Source organism: Scomber scombrus, chromosome 2, assembly GCF_963691925.1.
Source record: "Scomber scombrus chromosome 2, fScoSco1.1, whole genome shotgun sequence".
In the NCBI taxonomy this organism is placed as follows: Eukaryota; Metazoa; Chordata; class Actinopteri; order Scombriformes; family Scombridae; genus Scomber; species Scomber scombrus.
Genome location: NC_084971.1, coordinates 32,728,310 through 32,755,977, shown reverse-complemented (window position 1 = coordinate 32,755,977; position 27,668 = coordinate 32,728,310). Strand labels below are relative to the sequence as shown.

Genomic DNA, 27,668 nt, shown 5'->3' with positions numbered 1-27,668 from the left:
ACTTTTGGTTAAAAAAAATGGTGCAAACATCATTTCAAATGATATAAAACCAACAAAAAAATACTAAATGTGCATTTTAACAAACCTGATGCTGCTTTTAAAACTATTTTTTAATATATTTTGAATCTTTTCAACCCTTATTTGTCACTTACTCTAAAATATCAGCACATTGCTATTAAATGCCATTAATAAGAGTTAGTCCTTTCTTTGGGTTTAAATTTTATAAGTAGTGACAAGACAGCAAGAAAGGAAAATGTAATATATGCACTGCCAAACATTTGATAGTTTGGGCTTAAAAACACCAACATACCTTTGGATCTTGGACTGTTTTTCACTATTTCCAACATTTTACAAACTAAAAGTGGAAAAATACACATTCAAATCTCCCAATTATGAGATTTTTTTTTTCGAGGTCATCTCCGCAGCAGCAGCTTGTGTTGACTGAGACGCTCGGGGAACACAGATGAGCTGTCTCATCATAGCTGCAGTCCATTTCTGGACACTGTATTTCTCTGCTCCCACACACAGTCGGCACCTGTGGTAAATTTATTCAGTCAAACAACCTTCATCTGGTATTTCAGCCTTTAAATAGTTTTAATTCTGTTAGATAAGCAGCTGATTTCAGCTCATTTTAACCCTCCTGTTGTCCTTTGGTGAAGGAAGGAAGGAAGGAAGGAAGGAAGGAGGAAGGAGTAAGGATGGATGGAAGGAAGGAAGGAAAGAAAGGAGTAAGGATGAAGGAAGGAAGGAAAGAAAGGAGTAAGGAAGGAAGAAAAGGAGTAAGGAAGGAAGGAAAGAAGGAAGGAAAGAAAGGAGTAAGGAGGGAGGGAGGGAGGGAGGGAGGAGGGAGGGAGGGAGGGAGGAAGGAGGAAGGAAAGAAAGAAAGGAGTAAGGATGGATGGAAGGAAGGAAAGAAAGGAGTAAGGATGGAGGAAGGAAGGAAGGAAAGAAGGAAGGAAAGAAAGGAGGGAGGGAGGAAGGAAGGAAGGAAGGAAGGAAAGGAGTAAGGATGGGGGATGAAGGAAGAAAAGGAGGAAGGAAGGAAAGAAAGGAAGGATGAAGGAAGGAAGGAAGGAAAGAAAGGAGTAAGGATGGGGGATGAAGGAAGGAAGGAAGCAAGGAAGGAAGAAAAGGAGGAAGGAAGGAAAGAAAGGAGTAAGGATGGGGGATGAAGGAAGGAAGGAAGCAAGGAAGGAAGAAAAGGAGGAAGGAAGGATGAAGGAAGGAAAGAAAGGAAGGATGAAGGAAGGAAGGAAGGAAAGAAAGGAGTAAGGCTCTATTTCAGCCTGCGACGGAGAGTTATCAGCCAATACTGGGGAGCAAATAACCGACAGTCTTATACCTGGGGAGAGGCGGGTTTTTTATTACTATTTTCATATCCCGAGTCTGGACTGGTGGTTATTACTTATTGATAACTGTTTGTGGGAGAAGGTGAAGGCAATATATACTGAATGTTCTCAGGCTGGTGTGAAATAGCTCGACCGACACACAGCTACTGTATAAATGAACCAGCATGTGTTGGCAGGGTGATATCTTTATCTTCTGCACACCTGTCTGCATACAGGTGTGCAAAGACCATTTATTCTGCACTGTATTTCTAAAATGTTGGGGGGGGGGGGTTGCCTCTTAGTTGCATCAAAGTTTGGATCTATGTGGATATATTTGTAAATCAGCACCCACAGGACACAAACTGATTCAAAACATATTTTAGCAGGTTGCTGAAGAGTTTTTTTAAACTTCAGTCTTTCTCAGTTATCCAGACTTTGTAATCCTTCATGAAAAAGCCCCTAAATTAACTTTTTTGCTCAACCCTGAAACTCTTCCTAGTTGTAAAGAGCCTGAGAGCTGAAAGCATGTTTCCTGCTCTAGAAAGCATCTTTCATTTCTCTGAATTCAGCAGAGAAACGCCTCCTCACCACAGTTTCCTGTTTCTCCCCCCCCTCCCCCTTCCCCTTCCCCCCCTCGCAGCTTCTCTCGGATCTTCCAGCAGACGGTTAAGGAACTCGCCCCCAAATGCGAAGTGAACTTCCTGCTATCGGAGGACGGCAGCGGCAAGGGGGCCGCTCTCATCACCGCCGTGGGCTGCCGCCAAAGGGAGCTGGAAGCACAGCAGCAGCACTGAGAAGCTCCGCCCACTCTGTCCTGGAGAAGAACTACCTGCTGCTTCACCCACCGCACAGCCCAAATCCATCTCCCCTTGGCAGCCGTGACTCCACCTCTGCCCCACCTGGCCCCCCCACAGCCAGAGAGACATGCTGCATGCATAGGGAATTAAAACTGAATATCTAAATATTTATTTATACTGCACCAGAGGGTTTTATTATTTCCATGTTTGTACATTTTCCTCGATAGCTTGTCAATAATCTGATAAATTCAAACTCCTTTAGGCGTGCAATATTTGTGTATTGCTAATTTTATTTTTATATGGAGGCAAATATATAATTGTATTTATATAGCTGAGGCCACTTTGAATCCCGGAGGTCATTTAGACACAAGAAAAAATGTCTGCACTTTTTATATGAGAGTTACAGCAGCAGCAGCATTTCAATGTAACTTCCAAATGAAATGAAGGACGTCCTTCTCGCCCGAATAATGATGTAAAAACTCATTTTTACAGGCGAGCCGCTGGTTCAACTAAACTAAACCAGTTCCAAAAAACTCGCTGCAAAGGGTCGAATGCAAGAGTCACGGCTGTTAAAAATCATCCTCATCTTATGTGCAAACACGCTCACATAATGTGCTAAGCTTACTAACCCCCCCCCCCCCTCCTCCTCCCCCCCTCCACCACTATCGACCCCCTTTTTTTGTGTAACTGTAAATGTAAACTCACATATTAAAAAGTATTCCAGCAGCACCACGCCATTTATTCCTCAAGAGCTGAGAAGGTAGAACAAAAGGCCCAGCGGAAGTGTTTAGCGTTGTTGATATTTGTGAACTTACTATACTTTCGGTGTTGTGATGAATCCAACTTCTACTCATTGTATATGTGCAAAAGAATAAATGTTTATTGGGCCCCAAGAAAAAAAAAAAGAGTGGATATTATGAGCGCTTTTTGTGTGTATTTGAGTGTCAGTGTGTCTTTCTGTATAATGACCTGTAGCTTTTCAATGTCCAAAGCTCTGTGGAGACTGCATGCCTTACATTAAGACAAAGGAGAGTACTGGATCTTATCTTTTTTTTTTTTTCAATCTTTCTTTCTTTCATTTTTTTTTTTTTTTTTACATCACTTTAGATTTGTGATCGACACGGTGAAAAGTGAATTCATTAAATTATATTTTGTTGTGGAGAAAAAATCCTGGTGTCTCTTTCTTAAATCTGTCGAGCAGCAGCAGCAGAAGAAGAGGCATCTCTAAACTTATAATAAGTTTATAAGTTATAACAGAAAATATGGGGCAGAGTTAACGGAAAGTGTCTGTATTTGTTTAGTAGAAGCTCAGATAGACTTTTTAAAATGTTAATGACCTATTTTCTGTTGTTTTTTGGGGGAACTCCACAGCTGGTCTCCTTTAACCTTCCTGTCGTCCTCCCGGGTCAAATTGACCCCGTCTGTTTTGACTGTTCCTTCTTTCCTTCTTTCCTTCCTTCCGTCTGTCCTTCCTCCCTCCTTCTCTCTTTCTTTCCTCCCTTCCTTCTTTCCTTCCTTTCCTCCCTCCATCCTTCTCTTTCTGTCCTCCCCCCTACCTCCCTCCGTTCCTTCTTTCCTCCCTTCATTCTTTCCTTCCTTTCCTCCCTCCATCCTTCTCTTTCTTTCCTCCCCCCTACCTCCCTCCGTTCCTTCTTTCCTTCCTTCCTCCCTTCCTCTTTTCCTTTCTCCATCCCTCCCTCGTTCCTTTTTTCCTACCTTCCTGTACTTTCTCCCTTCCTTCTTTCCTTTCCTCCCTTCCTTCTTCCTCCCTTCCTTCTTTCCTTCCTTCCTCCCTTCCTCTTTTCCTTTCTCCACCCCTCCCTCCGTTCCTTCTTTCCTTCCCCCCTTCCTCTTTTCCTTTCCTCCCTTCCTTCCTCCCTCCTTTCCTTCTTTCTTCCTTCCTCCTTTCCTTCCTCCCTTCCTTCCTTGACTCAAGGACAACAGGAGGGTTAAAAAAAAAAAAAGTATTTTAAGGGAATCCATGAAGAGCTTGTCTATTAATCAAATATATTGTTTCTTTATTTTAATGATTGATTATTTACTTTAACCTTTAAAATGATGAGAGAATAGTGAAAATGGCCATCACTTCCATATTTATATCAACCAAAATGCTTCATTACACACATATATTTTACTGAGCTTGAGTCAAATATGACCCATTTCTAATTTTTCATTTGTTCTTCCCCTCCTTCCCTCTTTCTTTGCTCCCTCCTCCTTCCATCCTTCCTTCCTCCTTTCCTTCCTCCCTCCCTCCTTACTGCTTTCCTTTCTTCCTTCCTTCCTTCCTCCTTTCCTCCCTCCCTCCCTCCTTACTCCGTTCCTTACTCCTTTCCTTTCTTCTTTCCTTCCTCCCTCCCTCCTTACTCCTTTCCTTCCTTCCTTCCTCCTTTCCTTCCTCCCTCCCTCCTTACTGCTTTCCTTTCTTCCTTCCTTCCTTCCTCCTTTCCTCCCTCCCTCCCTCCTTACTCCGTTCCTTACTCCTTTCCTTTCTTCTTTCCTTCCTCCCTCCCTCCTTACTGCTTTCCTTTCTTCCTTCCTTCCTCCCTCCTTCCTTCCTCCTTTCCTCCCTCCCTCCCTCCTTACTCCTTTCCTTTATTCTTTCCTTCCTCCCTCCCTCCTTAGTCCTTTCCTTCCTTCCTTCCTTCCTTCCTTCCTTCCTTCCTTCCTCCTTTCCTTCCTCCCTCCCATGATATAAAATTGCCTAATACAGCTTTAACATTACCAATTATTTGAATCAAATATATTGTTTCTTTATTTTAATGATTGATTATTTACTTTAACCTTTAAAATGATGAGAGAATAGTGAAAATGGCCATCACTTCCATATTTATATCAACCAAAATGCTTCATTACACACATATATTTTACTTGGCTGTTGTCAAATATGACCCATTTTTACATTGGAGAGCTGTAAAAACACCATATAAACATCATCAACATGAGTCAGAATATGAACAGTATGTAAAGGGTTAAGTATGTACAGTATGCGTCACCTGCTCTTTGTCTGTGTAGTTCTGCATTATACTCACTCTAAGTCTTTTAGTCATCTTTGAGTGTTCGTTACGAGATGATCCTGGATCCAGATCTCGCCGAGCTGCTCGGGTCACCAGACCTGCCGCCACACACAGTCAGTTTGTTATATTAAATTAAAACTAAATGCTCTTTTTTCAGCCTTTTAATACACATGCATACTTACCTTGTGAATGATCTGCCTGTTTAAATACCTGTCAACTTCTGCTAATGTGTCAAATCTGTCATAATTATAGTGTCATTATGCATTAGAATGAAGATGTTTTATACACTGTATTATCTAATACATTATTTTTATGCTGCAGCTAACTTCTCTATGACATAAGGAACATGCACATTTTGCTCAGACCTGCCGCCACACACAGTCACAGTCAGTTTGTTATATTAACCCTTACATACTGTTCAGAGTCAATTTCGACCCATTTTTTTTACATTTAAGAGCTGTAAAAACACCCGATACTCATTTCCTCTAGGTTGACTTTTCCTTAATGTGACCATGAATACACAAAAATGGAGCTAAAACGCGTCATTTTCTACATTTTGATGCAGCTGATACTCATTTTCGTGTATGAAAATGCCCAAATTTAAAAAATCAGCATTCAAACATGTTGCTGTATTCTTTATATTGTATAAAATATTCTCCTGGATCATAAAATAGTGATTATAAATGTCTTTTTCCCCAATAAATACATAGAATACACTCTTCATTAATGACTGTTTGGAGGAGTTTAGGAATGTGAATTGATGTAGAGAGAGTCAGATTATGAACAGTATGTGAGGGTTAAATTCGACTAAATGCTCTTTTTTTGGTCTCTTTAATACACGTGCACACACACACACACACAATGTGAATGAGCCGCCTGTTTAAATACCTGTCAACTTCTGCTAATGTGTCATAATTATAGTGTCATTATGCATTAGAATGAATGAATGAATCTTTGTACCATTTTATACTTTATACACTATGGTTCCTGTTTTATGCAAACTTCCCCATTTACATAAAGGAACTCACATTTTAGTTACATCCAATGTACAGAGTTTAAACAATAGTCTTTGTTCTCTCTTTCTCTCTTTTGTGGTCTGTTTCCTCAAGTGTCTGTGTCTGTATGTGTGGGTGTGCACAGGTGTGTTTGCACGCATTTGGGTGCATACGCGTCGAATGACCCTGCCTCCGTCTCTGTATATGTGTGTGTGTGTGTGTGTGTGAGTGTGTGTGTGTGTGTGTGTGTTATGTGCTGGTATTTGTCTTACTTTTCTTTTTTTAAAGGGTGTGGGCTTGTGTGTGTGTGTGCTTGTGCAATAATCTGAGAAGCAGCAACCACTACTTGTACTGCAGCTTACATGAACGTGTGTGTGTGTGTGTGTGTGTGTGTGTGTGTGTGTGTGTGTGTGTGTGTGTACAGTGCACAGGTGTGTTTGCATGCATTTGGGTGCATACACGTCAAATGACCCTGCCTCTGTGTATGTGTGTGTGTGTTATGTGTTATGTGTTATGTGCTGGTATTTGTCCTACTTTCTTTATTTTTTCCTTCTTCTTTTTTTAAAGGGTGTGGGCTTGTGTGTGTGTGTGTGTCTGTGTGTGTGTGTGTGTGTGTGTATGTGCAATAATCTGAGAAACAGCAACCACTACTTGTACTGCAGTTTACATGAACATCTGTGTGTGTGTGTGTGTGTGTGTGTGTGTGTGTGTATGTGTGTGTGTATGTGTGTGTGTGTGTGTGTGTGTGTATGTGTATGTGTGTGTGTGTGTTTATTATTTGACGTTAAGCAAGAGGAACTGCACATCCCTGTCTGCCTGTGTCTGTGTATATATATGTGTGTGTCAATGTGTGAATGTGTGTGTGTGAGAGTCTGTCTGTGTGTGTATATGTGGGTCTGTCTATGTGTGTATTTATCTGCATGTGTTTGTTTCCAGCTCTCTCACTCTCTCTCACACACACATGCACATGCACACACACACACACACACCAGGTCTGGCTGCGTTATATATACTGAGGGCTTCCTGCTGCATCCATCTACCCCCTTCGAAAAAACTAACAAGCGCCGAGCTGTCACTGCACATTTATAGGTATGTAGATTAAAAAACACACCAAAGCAATGACGCCTTAGCTTTTTAAAACTACTTCGGTGTAACGTTATAACACGCTATGTATGTATGTGTAGAGAGAGAGAGAGAGGGGGAGAGAGAGAGAGGAAAAAAGGGTGGTAGCTCCCCTGTTAGCTGCCGAGCTAACTTTACTAGTTGTGTGTGTGTGTGTATATATATGTGTGTGTGTGTGTTAGCTCCGTAATCTAAGCTAAGGGTTAGCATTGTGCTGGAGCGTGTGGGCGAGCTTTGTGTGCTACCACTTCCCCGCATCTGATGTTACACAATTATCGGTGTGTTGTGTTTGCTTATTTGTTATTAATCAATACCGATGTTTAGTTTGCATGTGTGTATCGGTGCGTTTCGTGCATTATTATTTTTTTTAAAGGGAGGGGGGTTGTGTGTGTGTGGCTAATGTCAACAGCTAACCAGGAGCTAATGTTAGCATCTGCTTGTTGCTATGAGCTACAAGAACGATTGGTCAGTTTTATATAGTTTTAAAGCACGAGTTGACCGTTACATTAAATATATCCTTAATTAATGGCATTTGTTTTTATTTTTCACCTCACCCCCCTTCCTTCTACCTCTCTCTTTGCTATGCGTCTGTTTTTTGTTTTTTTTCTAAGCATTTAAACTACCCCAGCAGACCGTGTTATTACCCCCTTGGTGCGTTTATGGACACCTACCGTGGGGCTCGCGCAGGGCAGGGGGGCACGTGCCTCTTGTCATTCGTTCCAGAACGCAGGTGTTACAGATGGTGATGCGCGCGACTCAATTAATAGGTTAATTAACATCAGGCCAGGTGTTGAGCTGTCAGTCAAACCTGCAGCTACAAGCGTTATTATTTAAGGGGGGAACATGTGAAACCTAATGAGTATTGATTATTCTGTGTATTAGTTATTGTGGAGTGAGTGATTGATTGTCTGTTAAACTGCTACGATGGTGTGAAAAATGTCCGAGATGACGTCTTCAAATGTGTTGTTTTGTCTGAGCAGGAAGTCCAAAGCAAGAATGTGGAAAATGTTTATTATAAAAAGCAGGAAAACATCAAATTAGCATCAAAGCATGATAAAGGGTTGATTGATTATCAGAATTGTTGCCAGTTCTTTACTTATGATAGACTAATCCTTTCAGTTTTGCAGAAAATGGCTTGAAATAGCGATACAGAACAGAGAAAAACAACAAATCCTTATACCTGAGAAGCTGGTATTGATTAATCTGTGTATTAGTTATTGTGGAGTGGATGATTGATTGTCTGCTAAACTGCTAGGATGGTGTGAAAAATGTCCGAGATGACGTCTTTAAATGTCTTGTTTTGTCTGAGCAGGAAGTCCAAAGCAAGAATGTGGAAAATTTCTATTATAAAAAGCAAGAAAGCATCAAATTAGGTTAATTATTCAGATGGACCCATCAAAGCAACATAAAGGATTGATTGATTATCAGAATTGTTGCCAGTACTTTACTTATGATTGACTAATCCTTTCAGTTCTGCAGAAATGCCTGCTGTACCCAGAGGTATGTTTTCAGCGATACAGAACAGAGAAAAACAGCAAATCCTTAACCCTGAGAAGATGGTATTGATTAATCTGTCTATTAGTTATTTGAGTGGATGATTGATTGTCTGTTCAATTATTAGGAAATAATGGAAAACGTCCAAGATGACATCTTCAAATGTCTTTCTTTGTCTGACCAGGAAGTCCAAAGCTATGATGTGGAAAATGTCTATTATAAAAAGCAAGAAAGCATCAAATTAGCATCAAAGCAACATAAAGGGTTGATTGATTATCAGAATTGTTGCCAATTCTTTACTTATGATAGACTAATCCTTTCAGTTCTGCAGAAAATGGTTTAAAATGCTCGCTGTTCTCACGGGTCTTTTTCATCTGAGCAGCTGTCAAAGATATTACAGAACAGAGAATAACAGCCAATCCTTATACCTAAAAAGATGGTATTGATTAATCTGTCTATTAGTTATTGGAGTGGATGATTGATTATCTGTTAAATTATTAGGATAAAGTGAAAAATGTCCGAGATGACGTCTTCGGATGTTTTATTCTGTCTGACCAGGAAGTCCAAAACAAGAATGTGGAATATGTCCATTATAATGCAGAGAAAAGCAGGAAAGCATCAAATTAGAGAAGATAGACCCATCAAAGCAACATAATGGATTGATTGATTATCTGAATTCTTTTACTTGTGATTGACGAAACCTTTCAGTTTTGCAGAAAGTAGGCTGCGTCCGACATCATTGCCTCATTCACTTATTCGCTACTCCCCATTTAATACTGTATACTGACATGAATGAGCAGCAAATCAAGATTTCAGACATTAACTAGTCGTCGTCATTTTGTGTCGCAGTTTTCACCTCTTTGAAATATCGAGCGTTGCATTGTAGGAAAATGCTGTGGACACTATTATACTTTTTTCTTTCCACTGTGGAATATTTGAGGGCTCTATATAGTGGAGATATTTACACATTCAGCATTCGGGCGCTCAGATAAAATGGCGGAGGGTTAATGTAGTGCACTAAACAGTAAATAGAGTGATTTTGGACACAACCGTAGTTCTCACAGGTCTTTCTGCATCCGAGCAGCAGTCAAAAATATTACAGTATGGAGAAAAACAACATATCCTCACACTGGAGAAGCTGGAACCAGACACTGTTTTGACATGTTTGATTGATCAGCAACTTAAAGGATCAATCATCCAAATTTTAGATGATGAATTTCTTGTTGATTGACTATGGATTTTACTAAGTAAGCCTTCACCATGAATGAAAACACTTTCTACTAACTGAATTTGATGTTTAATCGGTCCAATTCTGATTTATTTCACCAGGCTGTTAACAGAGTCAGTGAAGCCGGTGGAGACGGCCTCTCGACGTCGATCCCTCTCAGGAGAACAAAGGAGGCTCCTCTCACACTTGAACCACAGCAGAGCAGCAGTTTTAGCTTCCATCGGACTCATGACTGTTTGACGGGACACGGCCCCACCGTGGCCCATGCACTGTACCCGTTTCCCTCCCTGTCCTCCTTATCCCTCAAGCTGACGCAAAACCCCAGACACCTCCCCCCCCTCCCCCACCCCCACTCCCACCCCATCCCCAGCGACTCGCCGCCTCCCGCCATGGCGTCCGGCACAGAGACCGTGCACTACATCCACCTTCACAACTCCAGCCAGTCGGTCCTGGAGGCGCTGCGCACACAGCGGCGCGAGGGTCTGTTCTGCGACGTGACGGTGCGGATACACGACGCATCGCTGCGCGCCCACGCATGCGTGCTGGCGGCCGGCAGCCCCTTCTTTCAGGACAAGCTGTTACTGGGTCACTCTGAGATCTCCGTGCCTCCGCTGGTGCCCGCCGAAACAGTGAAGCAGCTCGTGGATTTCATGTACAGCGGTTCACTGGTGGTGCTGCAGTCACAGGCGCTCTGCATCCTCACCGCGGCGAGCATCCTGCAGATCAAGACGGTCATCGACGAGTGCACCCAGATCATCTCTCAGAGGAAGGCGGCGGCGGGGGCCGCGAGCGCGGCTGCGGCAGCGGCGGCAGCAGCAGCAGCGGGAGGGGGGATGCTCGGAGGCGTTCTCCCTAAACAAGAAGAGCGCGGCGGGGGGAAAGGGAGGGAGAGCGGCGGCGGTGGGAGTTGTTCCGGTGGTGCTAGCGGGGGCGGGGGTTACCCAAACTTCTCTAACTTCATGGCTGAATGTGGAGCGAGTAACATGGGCGGGGGGTTGGCGACCGGCGTTAACGTCAGCGAGAGCAGCCCGATGGAGCAAGCCAACACCGTGAGTCTGATGGTGCTGGGCGACATGGGGCCCGGCTCCATGTGCAGCACCGACGGGCTCGGCCCCGGCGCCGGCGCAATCCTCATGAAGCAGAACTCCAGCTGTACTCAGGACGTCAGGTACAAGCTCCGAGACCTGTTGGGGCACACGGCCAACGGAGCCAGCACTAGTAGCACAGGGAACCTCTCGGCGGGCTGCAGCTCCGGTGTGGGCAGCGTGGACAGCATCGGCAGGGACAGCCTCCGCGGCAACACAACCGACCTCTCTGATGACCTGGTGGGGATGGAAAGGTACAGCGAGGAGGAAGACCTGGACGGGAGAGAGCGGGGAAGAGACGGAGACCGAGACAGGGGGGCGGGCCACAGCCGCAAGCAGAGGCAGCCGCTAAGACTCCAGGTAGGGGGATAAGGGGAAGGGTTGCCATGGTTACAGCTTTCAGGCATGCAGAGCTGCAACGGTTTGCTTTTCTTTCTTTTTCTGCTTTTCCCTCTTCTCACACTGCATTGGCGTATATTGCTGAGATGTTTCTGCACTTTGCACAATTGAAGAGAAGCTCTCGTCTTAACTTCATCAGTAATTGCCTTGTTGACACTCTATGGACTTCTGCATATTTACTGTAGGTCATTAAACTTATTAGCACCTGCTTGAAAGGGTTGTAGCTGCTCTGTTCTTCTTTATAGACTCTTATCTTCCGCCTTTTACCACCCGCCACCGCACTGCTTCACTGTTACAAGCGTAATTGCTGTTCAATCAAAACCGAACCTTGTTTCTCTCTCTCTGCTGTAGGTGCTGGGAGGAGAGGGAGTGGTGGTGAAAGATGAAGGGGGTCAGGACACGGACGGGAATGTCTACACCCTGGAAGACGGGAGACGAGATGGAGAGCAGGAGGGCTCCCAGGAATCCATGGCAGGATTTGGACAGGTAGGTTTAACTGAGAGGTGAGCTGCAGTCATGAGAGGCAATGGACATGAAATTAAAGGGGGGGGGGGGGGGAATCATCACTGTTAAACCATATAAGAGATTTAAAGTACACTTTTATTTTTGTAATAATGTACCAGCCACTGCTTGCTGAAAGTACAAAATGATCTGTAAGATTAAAAATGTTCAGCCTTCATTTCAAGGTAATGACTCAGTGGGAAATGTTACATTCAGCTTCAGAGCAAAACTTTGAGAATTATCTTTTTTCTCTTTTAATGTATGTTCAGTATTTCTGTCACAACTCCTGAAGTAAAGTGGAGATATAAAAAAATAAATAAATGGTGGAGCGAGGATTTATGCCGCAGCGTGCTTTACCCTGCAGACTACACAAGGAACATCTGCCACACAGTCTAAAGGATTCAGCTTTGCCAGTTGTCAGTTTTCTCAAATGTGCTGCATTGGAAGTCATCATTAGAAAGGGAAAAACCTCACTCTATTTAGGAGGTTACGGCGTTAGGTTTTTTTTTAATGTAATAATTAAATTTGCAGGTTTTTTTTTTAGCAGTCTTGCTTTTTTATTTCAAATGTCACGTTGAGAAACTGTTTCTTACTTTCTCGTCTTTCTTTCTTCTTCTTTTGCACATTTTTAAATGCTAGATGTGTAACACAGCTATGGCAAAAGTGGAACATCAGATGATTTGGGATTCATTTTGAGCTTTTTATTAGTGTTTTAATATTTATACTCTCCAAATTTGGATTGTCTTCACTTTTAGATTATTTTTAAATATACATGACAGTTTATATCATTAATATGGCAAAAAATACAGCATGTCTTCATCTATGCAAATCTAGTTAGTTAATAAAACTGTTTGTTTTCTAAACCTAGAAACATCTGATTAAAAACTAATTATTACTGGGATGAGTAACCAGCCATCATCTGTTTTATTCTAAAACTCATGTTGGATTGGTGATATAACAAAATATACTGTGAGACAATGCAGATTTTGTTGCTTTCACTGAGCTCATTATCTGTGTAACACATCTGTTAGCATAACCCCAGAGGATATGCTATCTGGGTACGGAATAACACGTAAATCCAAGGTGTAGTTGAAGGTGTTACTGTGATCAGATTGGACATTTTAATCAGAACAGTAACTAATCAAATGATTGTATGTGATATACTGCAGTGAGCACAATCTGAGAGGTTGAAGAGATATGTGAGGACTCTTATCTGATATGTGGTGATGACTCATCATCATCGTTTTATGGTGAGAGTCACGTCAGGAGATATACAGGAATATTCCCCCACAAAGGAGTCCACACACTAGTGGCGGAGGTGGTGGTGAAGGAGTGAAGAAAAGCCTCGGCTGATTTGAGATTTGGATGCAAGTGTTTCTGGAGCAAGATTCCCGATAAGCTCACCGGAAGGATCCATATTAGACAAGATCTTAATCCATGAGGTGAAGAGGTGGAGGGTGGTCCCATTAATCAGAGACTGAAATGACAGCTGACTGCAGCAGAGAAACAAACCGGAAAAGTGACAAAAGTTGAGCAAGGTTCGACTTTTTTCCCCAAGACGATCCCGTGTTTTGTCTTTTTTTTGTTGGAGATCTCTGCGTTGACTTGCTTGTTGTGTCGAATGACGGGATTCACGCCGTATTCACGTCTGTGTTTATGAGTTTCCGTCTTGTAAATATCGTTCACGTCAACAATCTTTTTGACCAAATACCTCAATATTGATATCGCAACAATATTGAAGGAATGACTATCAATGCGTTCACAAAATATTTACACAATGAGATTTTTTGATAAATAATCATCAGTAATGTGGATAAAGGCAAATTAGATTAGATTGTACTTTATTAATCCCACAACCAGGAAATTCACTTATTACAGCAGCAAACAGAAGCAAAAAGAGCAGAAAGATGTGTAATATACACTATGGAAAACAAAATGGGCATCCACAACAAACAGGAACCCTTTAACATATACAATAAACAAACAAACAAACAAAACGAGTGCTAACCGAGCTGAGTACTGACAGTAAAGTGACCAGAATATAAATAATATTGCACATGATAAACAGTTTGTTCAATATAAAATAAATACAGGGGAGTGAGAGACTTGTTGTCCATGATGGATGTCAGCTTTACTAACATCCTCTCATCCGCATCCTCAATGGACTCCAGCGGACAGTCCAGAACAGAGCTCGCTCTCCTGATCAGTTTGTTGAGTCTCTTCCTGTCCCTGTCCCTGCTGCCCCTTCTCCAGCAGACCACAGCGTAAAAGATGGCCGAAGCAACCGCAGAGTCATAAAAAGTCCTGAGGAGAGCCGTGCAAACTCCGAAAGGACCTCAGCTCCTCAGCAAGTGGAGGCGACTCTGGCTCATCTTGTATAGAGCGAGGGTGTTGTCAGTCCAGTCTCCAGTTTGTTGTTAAGGTGAACACCCAGGGATTTGTAGTTCTACCTACTACCTTAATGTCCGAGCCTTGGATGTTGACCGGTGTGAAGTGGGACCGATCATCATCTCCTTCGTCTTGCTGGCGTTAAGGTGAAGCTGGTTGAGCTCACACCAAAAGTGACAAAGTAATGGAAAATAATAGAACAGCTATAACAGTTAGTAATGCCGCCTTAAAAACCAAGAAAAAGACACTTCTGCTGTATCGCGATATTACGATATCCAGATTCTAAGATGATATCTAGTCTTATGGGGGTTTTTCTGAAAGCTCAGATCTAGCCTGAAAACCAACTAAACATCACCTCAGTTCAATGTAATCAAACCCAGATTTTATGGATTTCTGTCAATGCACAGTGTCTTAAACTCTCACACAACCAACTCCGATATCGTACAACCTTCCCATGTCTTCCGATAACGTGACCCACAAATCCTCAACATCTTTCCGATTCCTTCCCATCCATCGGACATCACACGAGAGCGGTCTGAACGCTGCCTTTCAGTATATATTCAGTAATGATGAGCTTAGTTAGAAACGCTGCTACTAGAGTAACCAATAGAAGTCCGTCAACGTGCTCGTCATAGCAGTCTTTCCAGGATGTGTCGTATTGGTTATCAGGTCTGACGGCTCTGTCTGCCGAAGAGGTTTATTGAGATCTGTATTCTGTGAGTCTCTATCTGTAATGAGAAAAAACCCAATGAAAGACTTTAGGTTTTGATATTGAAGCAATCTCAGCTCAGTGTTTTTGTGTTATGATTTCCAGTATGAAGAGGAGTAAAAACTACTTTGAAGCGGCTCTGCTTTGTGTTGTTGGTCTTATTATGTCTGTTGGTCGGCCGTGTTTTATCAGAGGGCAGATGTTTAAAGATTTAGACTGAGGGGCGTTTGATGTCAGCTATCGAGTGGGCTCGGGCGCAAGCTGCATTTTTATACTGAGTTCAGTCATCATCAGTGCTGCTATCATGGATCAAGGGCCGATGTTAAAGCGGCAGAATCAGGCTTTTGTTGCACTGAATGTGGTTTTTTAGGCTGAAGGTCTACCAGAGACAGTACATGTATAGTGTGTGTGTGTGTGTGTGTGTGTGTGTGTGTTCAGGTCGGGGGCAGTACGCCTATCAATAAAGGCCTAATAAACAAAGGAAAATATGAATCATAACGCTCACATACTGTTTATATTCTGACTCATAATTAATCTCTACACTAATTCCACCAGTTTTCCACCATCAGTCATTAATGGAAGAAAGACATTCACAATCATTATTTTATGGTCCAGGAGAACATTGTATATAGAAAATGAAGAATATAACATGTTTGAATGCAGATTTTTGAATTTTTTTGATTAAACACAGGTTAAATTTGTACATTTATATATATATAAAAATGTGAATCAGCTGCACAAAAATTTAGTACATGCTTAACCCTTCCATACTGTTCATATTCGGACTCATAATTAGTCTCTACACCAATTCACAGATATTCACAATCATGTTTGAAAGCTGATTTTTTTGAATTTTTTGATAAACACAGCTCAACCTGTATATCTGCATATATAAAAATGTGTATCAGCTGCACAAAAATGAAAAAAGATTATCCTTCTTATTTCTATTTTTGTATACTGTGGGTCATATTAGAGAAAAATCCGCCTTAAAGAAATGTGTGTAGGATGTTTTTACAGCTCTCAAATGTAAAAAAAACATGGGTTAAATTTGACCATAAACATTATCTAAGGGTTAAATAATAATACGCTCATAAATCTTCTTTTCACATAATTAGTGCCTCTTAAAATACAAACTTTATAATTATTTCTATAATAGGTTGCATTTGCTTTTATCTCACTTTTAAGCGTTTTTTTTTTTTCTTCCTAAATGCTGCTCATGTTGTAAAGTTAACGACGTTCCTTTCTTTTTTTCTTTTGTTAAGATGTCGTATGTTGAGCTGTCATCGTAGAAAAAGAAGCTTTTATTATTTATTATCTCCCCGAGACATACGCTGCTTTTGATCACGCCGCTGTTTTTGACAGTAATGTTGCTCGACTGGTCCGATGGCACCTTGCGAGTCAAACCTCCTGATGTTGTAAATGCGGTTGGGCCAGAAATGTGTTGCGTAAAATATTCCTCTGACGGGCTTTCACATGAGGAGTCAGAGCGCAGATAAAGGAGCTAACGCCTGTATGGAGGTTAGATATATTGGTATCTGCAAACATGTCGTCCGATATGTGCCGATATTTAAATGTTATTTTTTAAAAGTTATATAAACAGCATTTCATGCATATTTTTTTATATTTTATATTTCATGTATATTGATTTTTTTGTATTTTTTTCTTAATGCAAGTTTAATATGTGCATATTATTTTGTTATGTGTGTTTTTTTTAAATTATTTTTATTCTTAGCTGATTATAATGATTAAATTCAAATTGACCCCGTCTGTTTTGACTGTTCCTTCTTTCCTCCCTTCCTTTCTTCCTTTCCTTCCTTCCGTCTGTCCTTCCTCCCTCCCTCCTTCTCTCTTTCCTCCCTTCCTTCTTTCCTCCCTCCCTCCTTCCTTCCTTCCATTCTTTCTTTCTTCCCTCCCTCCTTCTCTTTCTTTCCTCCCTTCCTTCTTTCCTCTGTCCTTCCTTCCTTCCTTCCTTCCTCCCTTCCTCTTTTCCTTTCTCCGTCGTTCCTTCTTTCATATATATCACAGCCTCCATTATATATTTGAGGCTTGTTAACCACATTTGAGGAATCATTGCCAAAAAAAGGGGGGGAAAGTGTGTTCCTAAAACTAAGACTAGCAGTGAAAAAAATAAGTTAGCTGAATGAGTTAACTGAAATAAAAATAGTATAGTTTTTAAAGAAATAAAATTAAAGAAATAAAAACTACAATGAACAATGCAGAACTAACTAAAACTAAACTAAACAATCTAAAAACTAAATAAAAATAAAAACTAATGAACATTTCAAAACTTAAATGATGCTGTTCTGTTTATATAACTTTATCGGGCGGCTGTGGCTCAGGAGGTAGAGCGGGTCGTCCACCAATTGGAAGATTGTCGGTTCGATTCCCGGCTCCTCCAGTCCACATGTCGATGTGTCCTTGGGCAAGACACTTAACCCTAAATTGCTCCCGTTGCTGTGCCAACGGTGTATGAATGTGTTTGAATGATTAGCTTCCTCCTGATGTGCAGGTTGGCACCCTGCGTGGTAGCTGCCTGCCATCAGTGTATGAATGTGTGTGAATGGGGTGAATGAGTTGTATTGTAAAGCGCTTTGAGTGGTCGAAAAGACTAGAAAGGCGCTTTATAAGTACAGTCCATTTACATTTACCATCAGCCAAATGTATCGATATCTGTATTTTTTCGGTCCCTAATATTTGTATCGGCATCGGCCCCAAAAATCTTAATGGAGGTTTACGTTAAGTAGAGTCTCCGTATGTCTCCGAACCCGAGACCTGAACACATTAAATGTTAGATAAGTAGACAAATTTGACAGGTGATGATGAGTATCTGTGTGTGTGTGTGTGTGTGTGTGTCAGGGTCTCTAATTAAGACTGTTGTGTGTTTGTGTCTTCCAGGATTTCTACGATGAGCAGGGGGTTTTTTCTGAGAGTTTCTGGCCCCAGAGCGAGCCTCCTCAGGCCATGGCTTTTAACCCCAGAGGACGGGTCAACAAGCCGATGACTCCGCCTCCGACCACACAGTCCATCAACAACCAGGTCAGTGCTCCTGCAGCCTCGTCAGGTCACAGACCAGACCACAGACTTTTATCTGAAAGGCAATGACAACAAACGTTAATGCAAACTGTGAGAGTTAGCAGGAACTCGCTGTGTTTCCATTCATGTATTTTTGAAGTATCACATTAGGAAAAGGTCGATAGAAGTGGCAAAATGATAAAAAAACGTCCCCAATTTCGCAAAATAAGTTCACTTGAGGTTGTTTCAGGTTAATGTGCTAGACTGGTCTAAGTTCTGACGTTGGGAACATTGAACTCACATGACTTGATCAGCTGTTTCTGCTGTCGGCTTCCTCCCAGATATAACTATAAAGACACAAAAACATGGCTGTTGGTTGTAACTAAGCAACCAATACAAGCTGGTATGAAAGAACAATTATAATTGCCCAAATGAAGCAAATTCCTCTCTGCATGTTTCTTTCATGAATGAGCAAAGTGTCTGTTCTTCTTCTACTCTGTTTATTACTGTACAGCCATATGTGATGTAGCCAGTCCCACCAACTTCTGTTTAAACTACACTTTGCCTAGTTTATCCGCTTTAAACCAGTTAATGCAAATGCACCTAATTCACTTTTTTTTGTACTTGACAATCAGACGGAAACACAGATACTGACAGACTCCAGAGCTCCATCTGCTTTACATTACTATTGTAAATAAATGGCTTCCTTGTTTCTTAAATTATAGTAATTTGGACGAGTTTCTACAGTTTTTCTCTGTTTATAGAATTATAAACGAAACGTCTTTGCTGTTTGGACTGTTGGCGGGACAAAAGCAGGAATTTAACCCTCCTGTTGTCCTTGGGTCAAGGAAGGAAGGGAGGAAGAAGGGAGGGAAGAAGGAAGGATGGAAGGGAGGAAGAAGGAAGGAAAGGAGGGAGGAAAGAAGGAAAGGAAGGGAGGAAGAAGGAAGGAAAGGAGGGAGGAAGGAAGGAAGGTGGGAAGGAAGGAGGGAGGAAGGGAGGGAGGAAGGAAGGGAGGAAAGGAAAGAAGGAAGGGAGGAAGGAAGGACGGAGGAAAGAAGGAAGGTAGGAGGGAGGGAGGGAGGGAGAAAGGAAAAGAGGAAGGAAGGAAAGAAGGAAGGGAGGACGTTAGGGGGGAGGAAAGAAAGAGAGAAGGAGGGAGGAAGGAAGAAAAGAAGGACAGAGGAAAGAAGGAAGGGAGGACGTTAGGGGGGAGGAAAGAAAGAGAGAAGGAAGGAGGGAGGAAAGAAGGAACAGTCAAAACAGACGGGGTCAATGTGACCCGGGAGGACGACAGGAAGTTTAAAGATGTTAAAGATGTCGAGTTTATCACTAAGAACTTGTGATGGATCTTTTATATAAGAGGGAATCAGTTTAACCCCCCCAAAATGAATAAACAGATTACTTGGTACTAAGAATAATTGTTCATTGCAGCCCTACTTGCAGTATTTAATTACAATATATTAAACATTAATTTATTCTAGGTTGTATACCAGATGCTAACCTAATGTGCTTTAAAGCTGCAATGATTAGTTTTATTAATTGATCTCGATTGACAATGAATTGGAATTGATGATCGACTAATCGCTGCAATCATTTTTTTTTTATGAGCAGATCTACTGAATGCTGCTTGATTTGAAGCTTTTCTATGTCGTGCATGACAATAAACTGAATATCTTCTGTTTTCTGACTATTTTTGGACATTTTATCGAAAAAAAAAGATGACGAAAAAAGTTCAATTCAACAAGAAAAATAATGTTTGTTGGAGCTTTAATGCACATAAACATATTTTAAAATGAACTATTAACGGATTCAATGAAGAAAGAAGAACAAGGATCCAGTTTTTGAAGCCTTCAACGAGGCAGATAGGCGACCCATGAATGAGTTATATGAATAGTTTTCCTCCCGCATCTGTGAGATTGACTTCATCTATAAAGTCATGGATATGTCAATCAAACATACTGTTGAAAGCTTCTTGAAAGACCAGTCCTTTTAATATCTGGTTCTTCCTGCTGGTTTGATGACGAGCTGATTGACAGAAAGACTTTTACACTAAAACAAAACACACAAAAAAAGAAAAGAAAAAAACACTTAATTTAGCATAATGAACGCAGAGAAGCTAACAAAGGCTTCAGTATACGTGCGATGAGCTGCCCTTTCAAGGCACTTCCTACACATTTTGATTGACAGGCCGACTTTGAAAGTGAAAAATGCAAATGAGAGCTTGAATTTGCATTAGAAGTTTTGTGGAGTAGATGAGATAAACATGTGCAAAGGTAAATGTTAACATGCACAACTGCAAGTGGATTGTATTTATCAACGCTGTACTTTAATGAAACAGAAAGTATAATTAACTTTATGCTATAGATGATTTGAATAAAATTATAAACTTCTAATAATTACTGTAAACATGAAAAAGAGACATTTAAAAACTAATAGAAAATAAATGACTACTGTACATAACGGTGAATATAGGTCAGTGACTAATAAGGGTCGGCAACATGAGCAATTCAAAAATATCTTTAAAAATAAAAAGTTTTAAAAGCAGCATCAGGTTTGTTAAAATGTACATTTAGTATTTTTGTTGGTTTTATATCATTTGAAATGATATTTGCACCATTTTTTAAACAAAAGTAAGACTGAATGCTCCTGAAAATGTCAAATGGTGAAAATGTCAAATGGTGTAACCACAAAAGAATGATACATATAAAATATTTTATCCATCTAGAGAGAAAGAAAGAAAGAAAGAAAGAAAGAAAGAAAGAAAGAAAGAAAGAAAGAAAGAAAGAAAATGGTGTAACCACAAAAGATAAATATTATTTATCTAATCCACCTAGAGAGAGAGAAAAGGGAGGAAGAAAAGAAAGGAAAGGGATGAGGAAGAAAGAAAGAAAACAGAAAAAGAAAGAAATGGATAAAGAAAGGAAGGAGGGAAAAGGAGAAAGAAAGAAAGAGAAGTAACCACAGTAGAATGATTAATATTACATATTTAATCCACCTAGAGAGAGAAAAGGGAGGAAGAAAAGAAATAAAGGAAGGAGGAAAGAAAGAAAAAGGAGGAAGAAAGAAGAAAACAGAAAAAGAAAGAAAGAAAGAAAATGGATAAAGAAAGGAGGAAGAAGGAGAAAGAAAGGAAGGAGGGAAAAGAAAGAGAGAATAACCAAAATGGATAAAGAAAGGAAGAAAGAAAGAGAAGTAACCACAGTAAAATGATTAATATTACATATTTTATCCACCTACAGTGTATTTAAGTGAATTTATACTAATAATTACTTCATTTAAAAACATCAAATTAACATTTTTTTTTACTTCTACATATAGATTTTAAAGCATTTTGTCAATATTGAGCCATATCCTAAAAACAGCCATTGTTTCTACATACATTAATGCGTGCAGTAGTGCTGCGTTGCTAAAAGTGGATTATATATGTATTCCACATTTATTTTCTTGTATATAATCAGATTTTTATTTTTTTTTAAATACTGGTTAAACCAATTGACACTGGGTTGCATCACGTCATTGACCAATATATAGAAATAATAGCTAAACTGACAGTGTGCATACCTAAAAGTGAAAATGTCGACTTGTATTCTACATCAGAATTATGAGATAAAATGAGGTAATGTCATAATTTCTGTGGATTAAAATAAGCATAAAAAAGGAGAGCAAGTGCAATATTTAAGGTGAGGTATGTAAGGTCTGTACATAAGAATAGAATGAAGAAGAAGAAGAATAAATAAAATGTGTATAAAGTTCATTAGCTCAACAGAATAAATATATTTTTTATCGTAACAACGTCCCGATAATTAATCCAAAGCTCACAGTCCGTGTTTCCCTCCTCAGCTTCTTTTCCAGTACCCAGTGAGCCAGTCGCAGCCAGCTCCTTTTTACGTGGGCGGACCCATGGGTGGGATTGACACCATGGCGGGGTCCGAGCCCGGTCAGCAGGCTCCGCCCCCGGCACCGATGACCCCGGCCCCGCCTCCCTCCGCCACGTCCTGCTCCGCCGGCCCCTCCCCTTCCTCCCAGGGATCTGAGACCTCGTTCGACTGCACGCACTGTGGCAAATCTTTACGTTCCAGGAAGAACTACAGCAAGCACATGTTCATCCACTCCGGTGAGACCATAGACTGTATATAAGAAATGGACGTAACATCTGTGACGTCACCCATTGGTTTGTGGACTGCTGCTCGGAGGCCAATAGTTTCGGATCTGAGCAGCGCCATCCTGAAAATTTCAGGTGCATGCTGGGTAAAATATAAACATGGATTCTACTTATATGGGCATCAGGAGGAGCAAGAGGCGCCCTCCTGAACCTGTGAACCAATCAACCTGTCAATCACCACGTAGCCACGCCCTAATGCATACCCTGCTTTATCATCAAATATAAAATCAGGGAGGCCAAAATGTCCCAAATGAACATCATACTGCATTGAAGAAGGCTTTAAACTAGCGATTGAGACCATAAACACATTTTGAAAACGTTTACTGAGGTTAGAAATCAAGTGAGAAGTTGGTGAATTCTCCATTGACTTGTATAGAGACGGAAGTCCTTTTGACACCAAAACGGTCGCCCCCTGGTGGCCTTTTGATAGAATGCAGTTTAAAGTTACTTCCGTGTTGGCCTCATTTCAGAGGACCAGAACTCCCCGCTTGGGTGAGACGCAGCTTCTTCTCTTCACTTAGCGCTCCTCTGATTTTTATAGCTTATGTAATGATGAGTCATATGAAATTATAATGTGTTGAACCCACAGAGGATTATCACCAACTCTGTGCAGTCTTTAACGCTCACATCAACCCTGTCAAGCTGTAGACGTAGTTAGTAACTAGGTGGAGAAGAAAGTGGAACATTTTAGCTGCTAAATAGTCAGATATTTGTCAAAGGAGCTGGTGGAGACCAAACCAGAGCTGAAAGCAAAGTGAATATTGGACTTAAATTCATAAACAAACAACACCTGCTAAATAAAAGCAGCTTTAATGTGTCGGTGGTGTCGAAACTTGAAGCTTCTGAGTACGTTAAGAGACATTTGATTTAACTATGAGACAAAAAGTGTTGATTTATGTCTGAATATATCGGCCTAAAAAACTGGAAAACTTCTTTTTACACTTTTTTTTTTAATTCATTTGATTCCTGAAAAGTTTTTTTCCCATTTTAAAGAGAAAAAAAATTCTGATTATATGGATTTTTCCCAAAATTGACTTAATGAGAAGATTTTAGTGTCCTGTGATGATTTCAATGCTGTTTCAGGAGATGCATTTCTGCTCCGCTTAGATTTCTTTTTAGAGTTTATTAGGCAAGGCAGCTAAATTTAGATAAAAACAAACATTTAACAGTAAGAATTGGAAACAAAAAAACATACAATTAAATAGATAAATAAATAAAACAAAATTATAGAAAAAATTGGAAAAATTTAAACACACAATACAAAAACAACCCAATTATTATAAAAATAAAACACAGTACAGAAAAAGAGAAATAGAGAAAGAAATATGAAAAAGCTAGACTAAAATAGAGACTATGAGAGTGCAGCATGAAATAATGATTTGCATTAATATAATTAAAAGAACATACAGTGCAAATGAAAGATTAAAATGTAAAGTGCTTTAAATAATAAGAGCTCAATCATTAGTACATGAAAAGAGAAACATTGTTAACCTGGATTTAAAAAACTATTACATTTAAATATTGATTGTTACTATTATTATTATCAGCACACTTTGCTTTTCTTCAATAAGGATCATACTGGAGAAATGATTGAGACGCACTGATTCTGTTGCTCTGTCTGTGTCTGTGTCTGAACCTCCAGGTCAGAAACCTCACCAGTGCTCCATCTGCTGGCGCTCCTTCTCCCTGCGTGACTACCTCCTCAAACACATGGTGGTGCACACTGGCGTCAGGGCCTTCCAGTGCTCCATGTGCGGCAAGCGTTTCACCCAGAAAAGCTCGCTCAACGTGCACATGCGCACCCACCGTGCCGAGCGCACCTTCCAGTGCAACGTGTGCCACCGGGCCTTCACCCACCGCACCTTGCTGGAGCGCCACGCCCTGCAGCACGCTCACCACGCCCCCCAGGGCCAGGGGCGTGGAGCCGACATGACCTCACCTACCAAGCACAGTCCTCCGGCTCTCGGAGGGCCCTCAGGTATGGCTGGCGCGGCTGGCATGGTCGGCAGCATGGCCAACATGCCCAGCCACGGAGCTTCCTCCACCTAGAGAGAGAAGGGGAGGGAACGGGGGGGGGAGAGAGAGAAGGAAGGAGGTGAGTTAGCCCATTCCTTGAACCAACACTTATTTGGTCCTAACAGCCTTGTTGATCCTTTGTTCAAGTGGGAACAGCGCTTACAGGTTCTCATTGTTTTAGCTTAGCGTCACTTTCAATCGGGGTTCCTACACAGGTCCGGAAGGCGTTAGGAAGTTGAGAAATTGTGTAAATTTAGAAGTTGTTTTTTTTTGTTTGGTTTTTTTGGGGATTGCACGAAAGTTCCTGGAAAAGTTTGTAAAAAAAAGTACTGTTTCCTTCCCTCAGAAACCCATCTAGTAGTCGTCCTGTGTTACATTTGCTGCTGTGAGGACTGATCATAAGCTATAGAAGAACATCGCTATAAACGACCATGCACAGTGTTAAACTGCCATTCAAAAAAAATAAACCAGCAAAAAAGGTTTTAATTTTGTTGAAGGGAGGAAAAAAAATAATCTTTAATTTTTTTTTTTTTTATGGATCATGTGTAGGAACCCTGTTTCAAAGACACCAGAGAGTCACCAAAGAGGTTAGGAGTAGAGAGCAGGTTTGGGAGTTGAAGGAGTTGAAGGGTTTCTAGGTGGAGTGAGGGGGGGCGGGGGGGGTTGGGGTTATAAGGCGATGCAAGTTAGGGGGTTTCAAGGGGGGAGGAAGGGTTGGCGGGGGGGGGGGGGGGGGTTGCAGGGTTTGATTCACTGTCAATTCATTTAATTCTCGTTAAAAAAAATTTGAGTTCGGTGTCACGGCCTTAAGAAGTTCCTGCTGTTGCCAAGTGCTTAAAGTACAAAAATCAACACAACTGGGTTTTTATTTGTTTTGTTTTTTTACAACCAGCCTGATTTTAATGTTTTTACCCTGTTAGACTTTAATGTAGCGACGTCGCTGCGTTCCCAGTTTTCAGCAATGACAACAACAACAAAAACAGTATTTTCCTTTAAAGTTGGAGAAGAGATAACATATTAACCCTTTACATACTGTTCATATTTTACAGCCTCGCAGTTGGTTCCCTTCATAAAAAGTGTCTAAACCACATTTTGAACCACAGATGTGTTTAGAAAGCATCAATAGTCGATCTGACTGATCAATAAATGTGATTAAACCTTGATTTTAGCTTTTACATCACTCATTTATAGAGAAAAAACATCTCCTATCACACAATATCATGTCCTATTTTACCTAAGACATGAAGATATAACATAGCAATAATGTTTAAAATGTTATTTTATTGAAACTTACAGACTTTATGGAGTTGTGGGGTTTATTGTATAACCATTAGAGCCATCAGTCTTCACTGCTACATCATAAAAAGAAATCCTCATAACTACTATCTTATTAAAACTATTAAAACTATTAATTTAAAGCTGCAGTTGGTAACTTTGAGGAGAGAGAGGACTTAGCGTCAAATTTGAAGAAGTACAACTTTCAGATCCCTCCCCCTCCCTCTCCGCTGCACTCCTGCCCTGCCTCCAAAGTCCCTCCCACAGAGGAGGCTGACGTGCGAGCGACGGCATGCGACCGTGTATGCTGTTGCTGGTAACGGAGGTATCGGTAGTTCTGTCCTCGCTGATTGTTGTTGCTGCGCCATAACCATAGACTGTATATAAAATGGACGTAGCATCCGTGACGTCACCCATTGGTTTGTGGACTGCTTCGGATCTGAGCAGCGCCATCTTGAAAATTTCAGGTGCATGCTGGGAAAAATAAAAACAGGGATTCTACTTATATGGACATCAGGAGGAGCAAGAGGCGCCCTCCTGAACCTGTGAACCAATCAACCTGTCAATCACGACGTAGCCATGCCCTAATGCATACCCTGCTTTATCGTCAAATATAAAATCAGGGAGGCCAAAATGTCCCAAATGAACATCATACTGCATTGAAGAAGGCTTTAAACTAGCGATTGAGACCATAAACACATTTTGAAAACGTTTACTGAGGTTAGAAATCAAGTGAGAAGTTGGTGAATTCTCCATTGACTTGTATAGAGACGGAAGTCCTTTTGACACCAAAACGGTCGCCCCCTGGTGGCCTTTTGATAGAATGCAGTTTTAAGTTACTTCCTCGTTGGCATCATTTCAGAGGACCAGAACTCCCCTCCTGGTCATACCTCTACGCTCCTGAAGCCGCTCCACCGAGCTGAGGAGGAAGGGGGAGGGGCTGTGTGCGTGAGCAGTGATTGACAGCTGTCAGACACTCAATCAGACACCATCCTGGCTCTGATTGGTTCTTGTTGTCCGGTCGCCTTGGATTCTGGCAATTTGCCAATTTGCAGTAGGAGCAATAGATGGGGCTAAATGAGCCTGGTTATTTTTACAGATTACTAGTTTCATGTAATGCTGTGTTTACATAGTGACAGTCTTAGCAAATATGTCTTAGCAATACTTTTATAAGACTTACCAACTGCAGCTTTAACTAAAACACATGTCAATTGATACGGCTCATATTTGACCCAGAACAGCCTCAATGGACAAACATTAATACCACCTATACAAAAGTATAACATTTAAGAGGAAAGTCATCAAATTTCAGCTGTTAAATTGGACCCAAACAGTATGTAAAGGGTTAAAGGTTTCTCAGTAGCATTCTCTCCATTGTACGGGTAAAATAAAGTTTGCTAACCTCAGTTTACAGAGCTGCCGTTATCTGCAGCCGACTGTGAAACAACAGCTTGTAGCATCAGAAGGCTAACGTTAGCTTTGACCAGTTGATCATCTTTCGTGTTAGAAGTTGTTTGGCGCTGTCAGATAAATGAAGAGGCGGAGCTTTCTGAAATCTGGTCTTAAACTTTATGATGTCATTATTACGCAATCAGTGGACCATCTTTAATAACTCGCTGTGGTTTACACTCAGGATGCGCCGGTATCTAAACTTCACGCTACAATTATTGTGGACACAAAAACATCACGTTAAATGGCATTATCACAATAATCATCTACTTTTCTGTCATACTACTCTATGAAATATTACTTCATATCAAACTAAAACCTTTTAAGATTCAAACAAACTGAACTATAACTTGTTTTCTTTTAAATGGTCACATCAAAAAACACTAAAAAACACAGTAAACTAAAAGCAGATTGGTTGTTTTTTTAAAGGGACAATGAACTTCCTGTCAGCTTTTCTCGTAGATTCTATGCATGTTCTGAGTTGTGATGGGTGTTTAATAGTTAGGAAAGAACCCAAAAAACTCCTGCACGTTGTTCACTTACAGTCACTTAACCGTAAACTAGCCTCACTTTTTGTCCAGAGAAGCTAAAGTCTGGTTCTCTGGTCCTGCCGTGTCTCACATCTCCAGTTTACAACGTTGTTCAATTTCAACTTTAAAACCACCTGTTAAAAAATGTTGAAGCTTTGCAG

At 40.9% G+C, this 27,668-nt stretch overlaps 2 protein-coding genes across 4 annotated transcripts in view; both read left to right on the top strand.

Moving 5' to 3' along the window:
* Positions 1-3,287, top strand: part of LOC133998318 (hexokinase-1-like) — a 45,350-nt gene extending 42,063 nt beyond the window's left edge. Inside the window, 1 exon segment of the mRNA XM_062437863.1 lies at positions 1,969-3,287. Coding sequence (XP_062293847.1) covers positions 1,969-2,122 — 154 coding nt within the window. The 3' untranslated portion in view covers positions 2,123-3,287.
* A 3,817-nt stretch (positions 3,288-7,104) lies between these two features.
* Positions 7,105-25,952, top strand: zbtb45 (zinc finger and BTB domain containing 45). Of its 3 annotated transcripts, none has more exons than XM_062437853.1 (6): positions 7,105-7,223; positions 10,080-11,423; positions 11,814-11,948; positions 17,956-18,096; positions 21,916-22,189; positions 23,880-25,952. In XM_062437853.1, exons 2-6 carry the CDS (start codon positions 10,368-10,370, stop codon positions 24,284-24,286), a joined length of 2,013 nt encoding a protein of 670 aa, XP_062293837.1. In that variant the 5' UTR covers positions 7,105-7,223; positions 10,080-10,367; the 3' UTR covers positions 24,287-25,952. The 3 variants fall into 3 exon arrangements, with proteins under 3 accessions (XP_062293837.1, XP_062293836.1, XP_062293839.1); XM_062437852.1 differs by lacking the exon at positions 7,105-7,223 and adding an exon at positions 7,489-7,534; XM_062437855.1 differs by lacking the exon at positions 7,105-7,223 and adding an exon at positions 9,875-9,997.
* The last annotated feature ends 1,716 nt before the right edge of the window (positions 25,953-27,668 follow it).

Coding starts and splice junctions, on each gene's coding strand:
- zbtb45 (XM_062437853.1), top strand. CDS start 10,368: ATGGCGTCCGGCACAGAGACCGTGCACTACATCCACCTTCACAACTCC. Junction 11,949..17,955: donor CCATGGCAGGATTTGGACAG/GTAGGTTTAACT, acceptor TGTGTCTTCCAG/GATTTCTACGATGAGCAGGG. Junction 18,097..21,915: donor CACAGTCCATCAACAACCAG/GTCAGTGCTCCT, acceptor TTCCCTCCTCAG/CTTCTTTTCCAGTACCCAGT.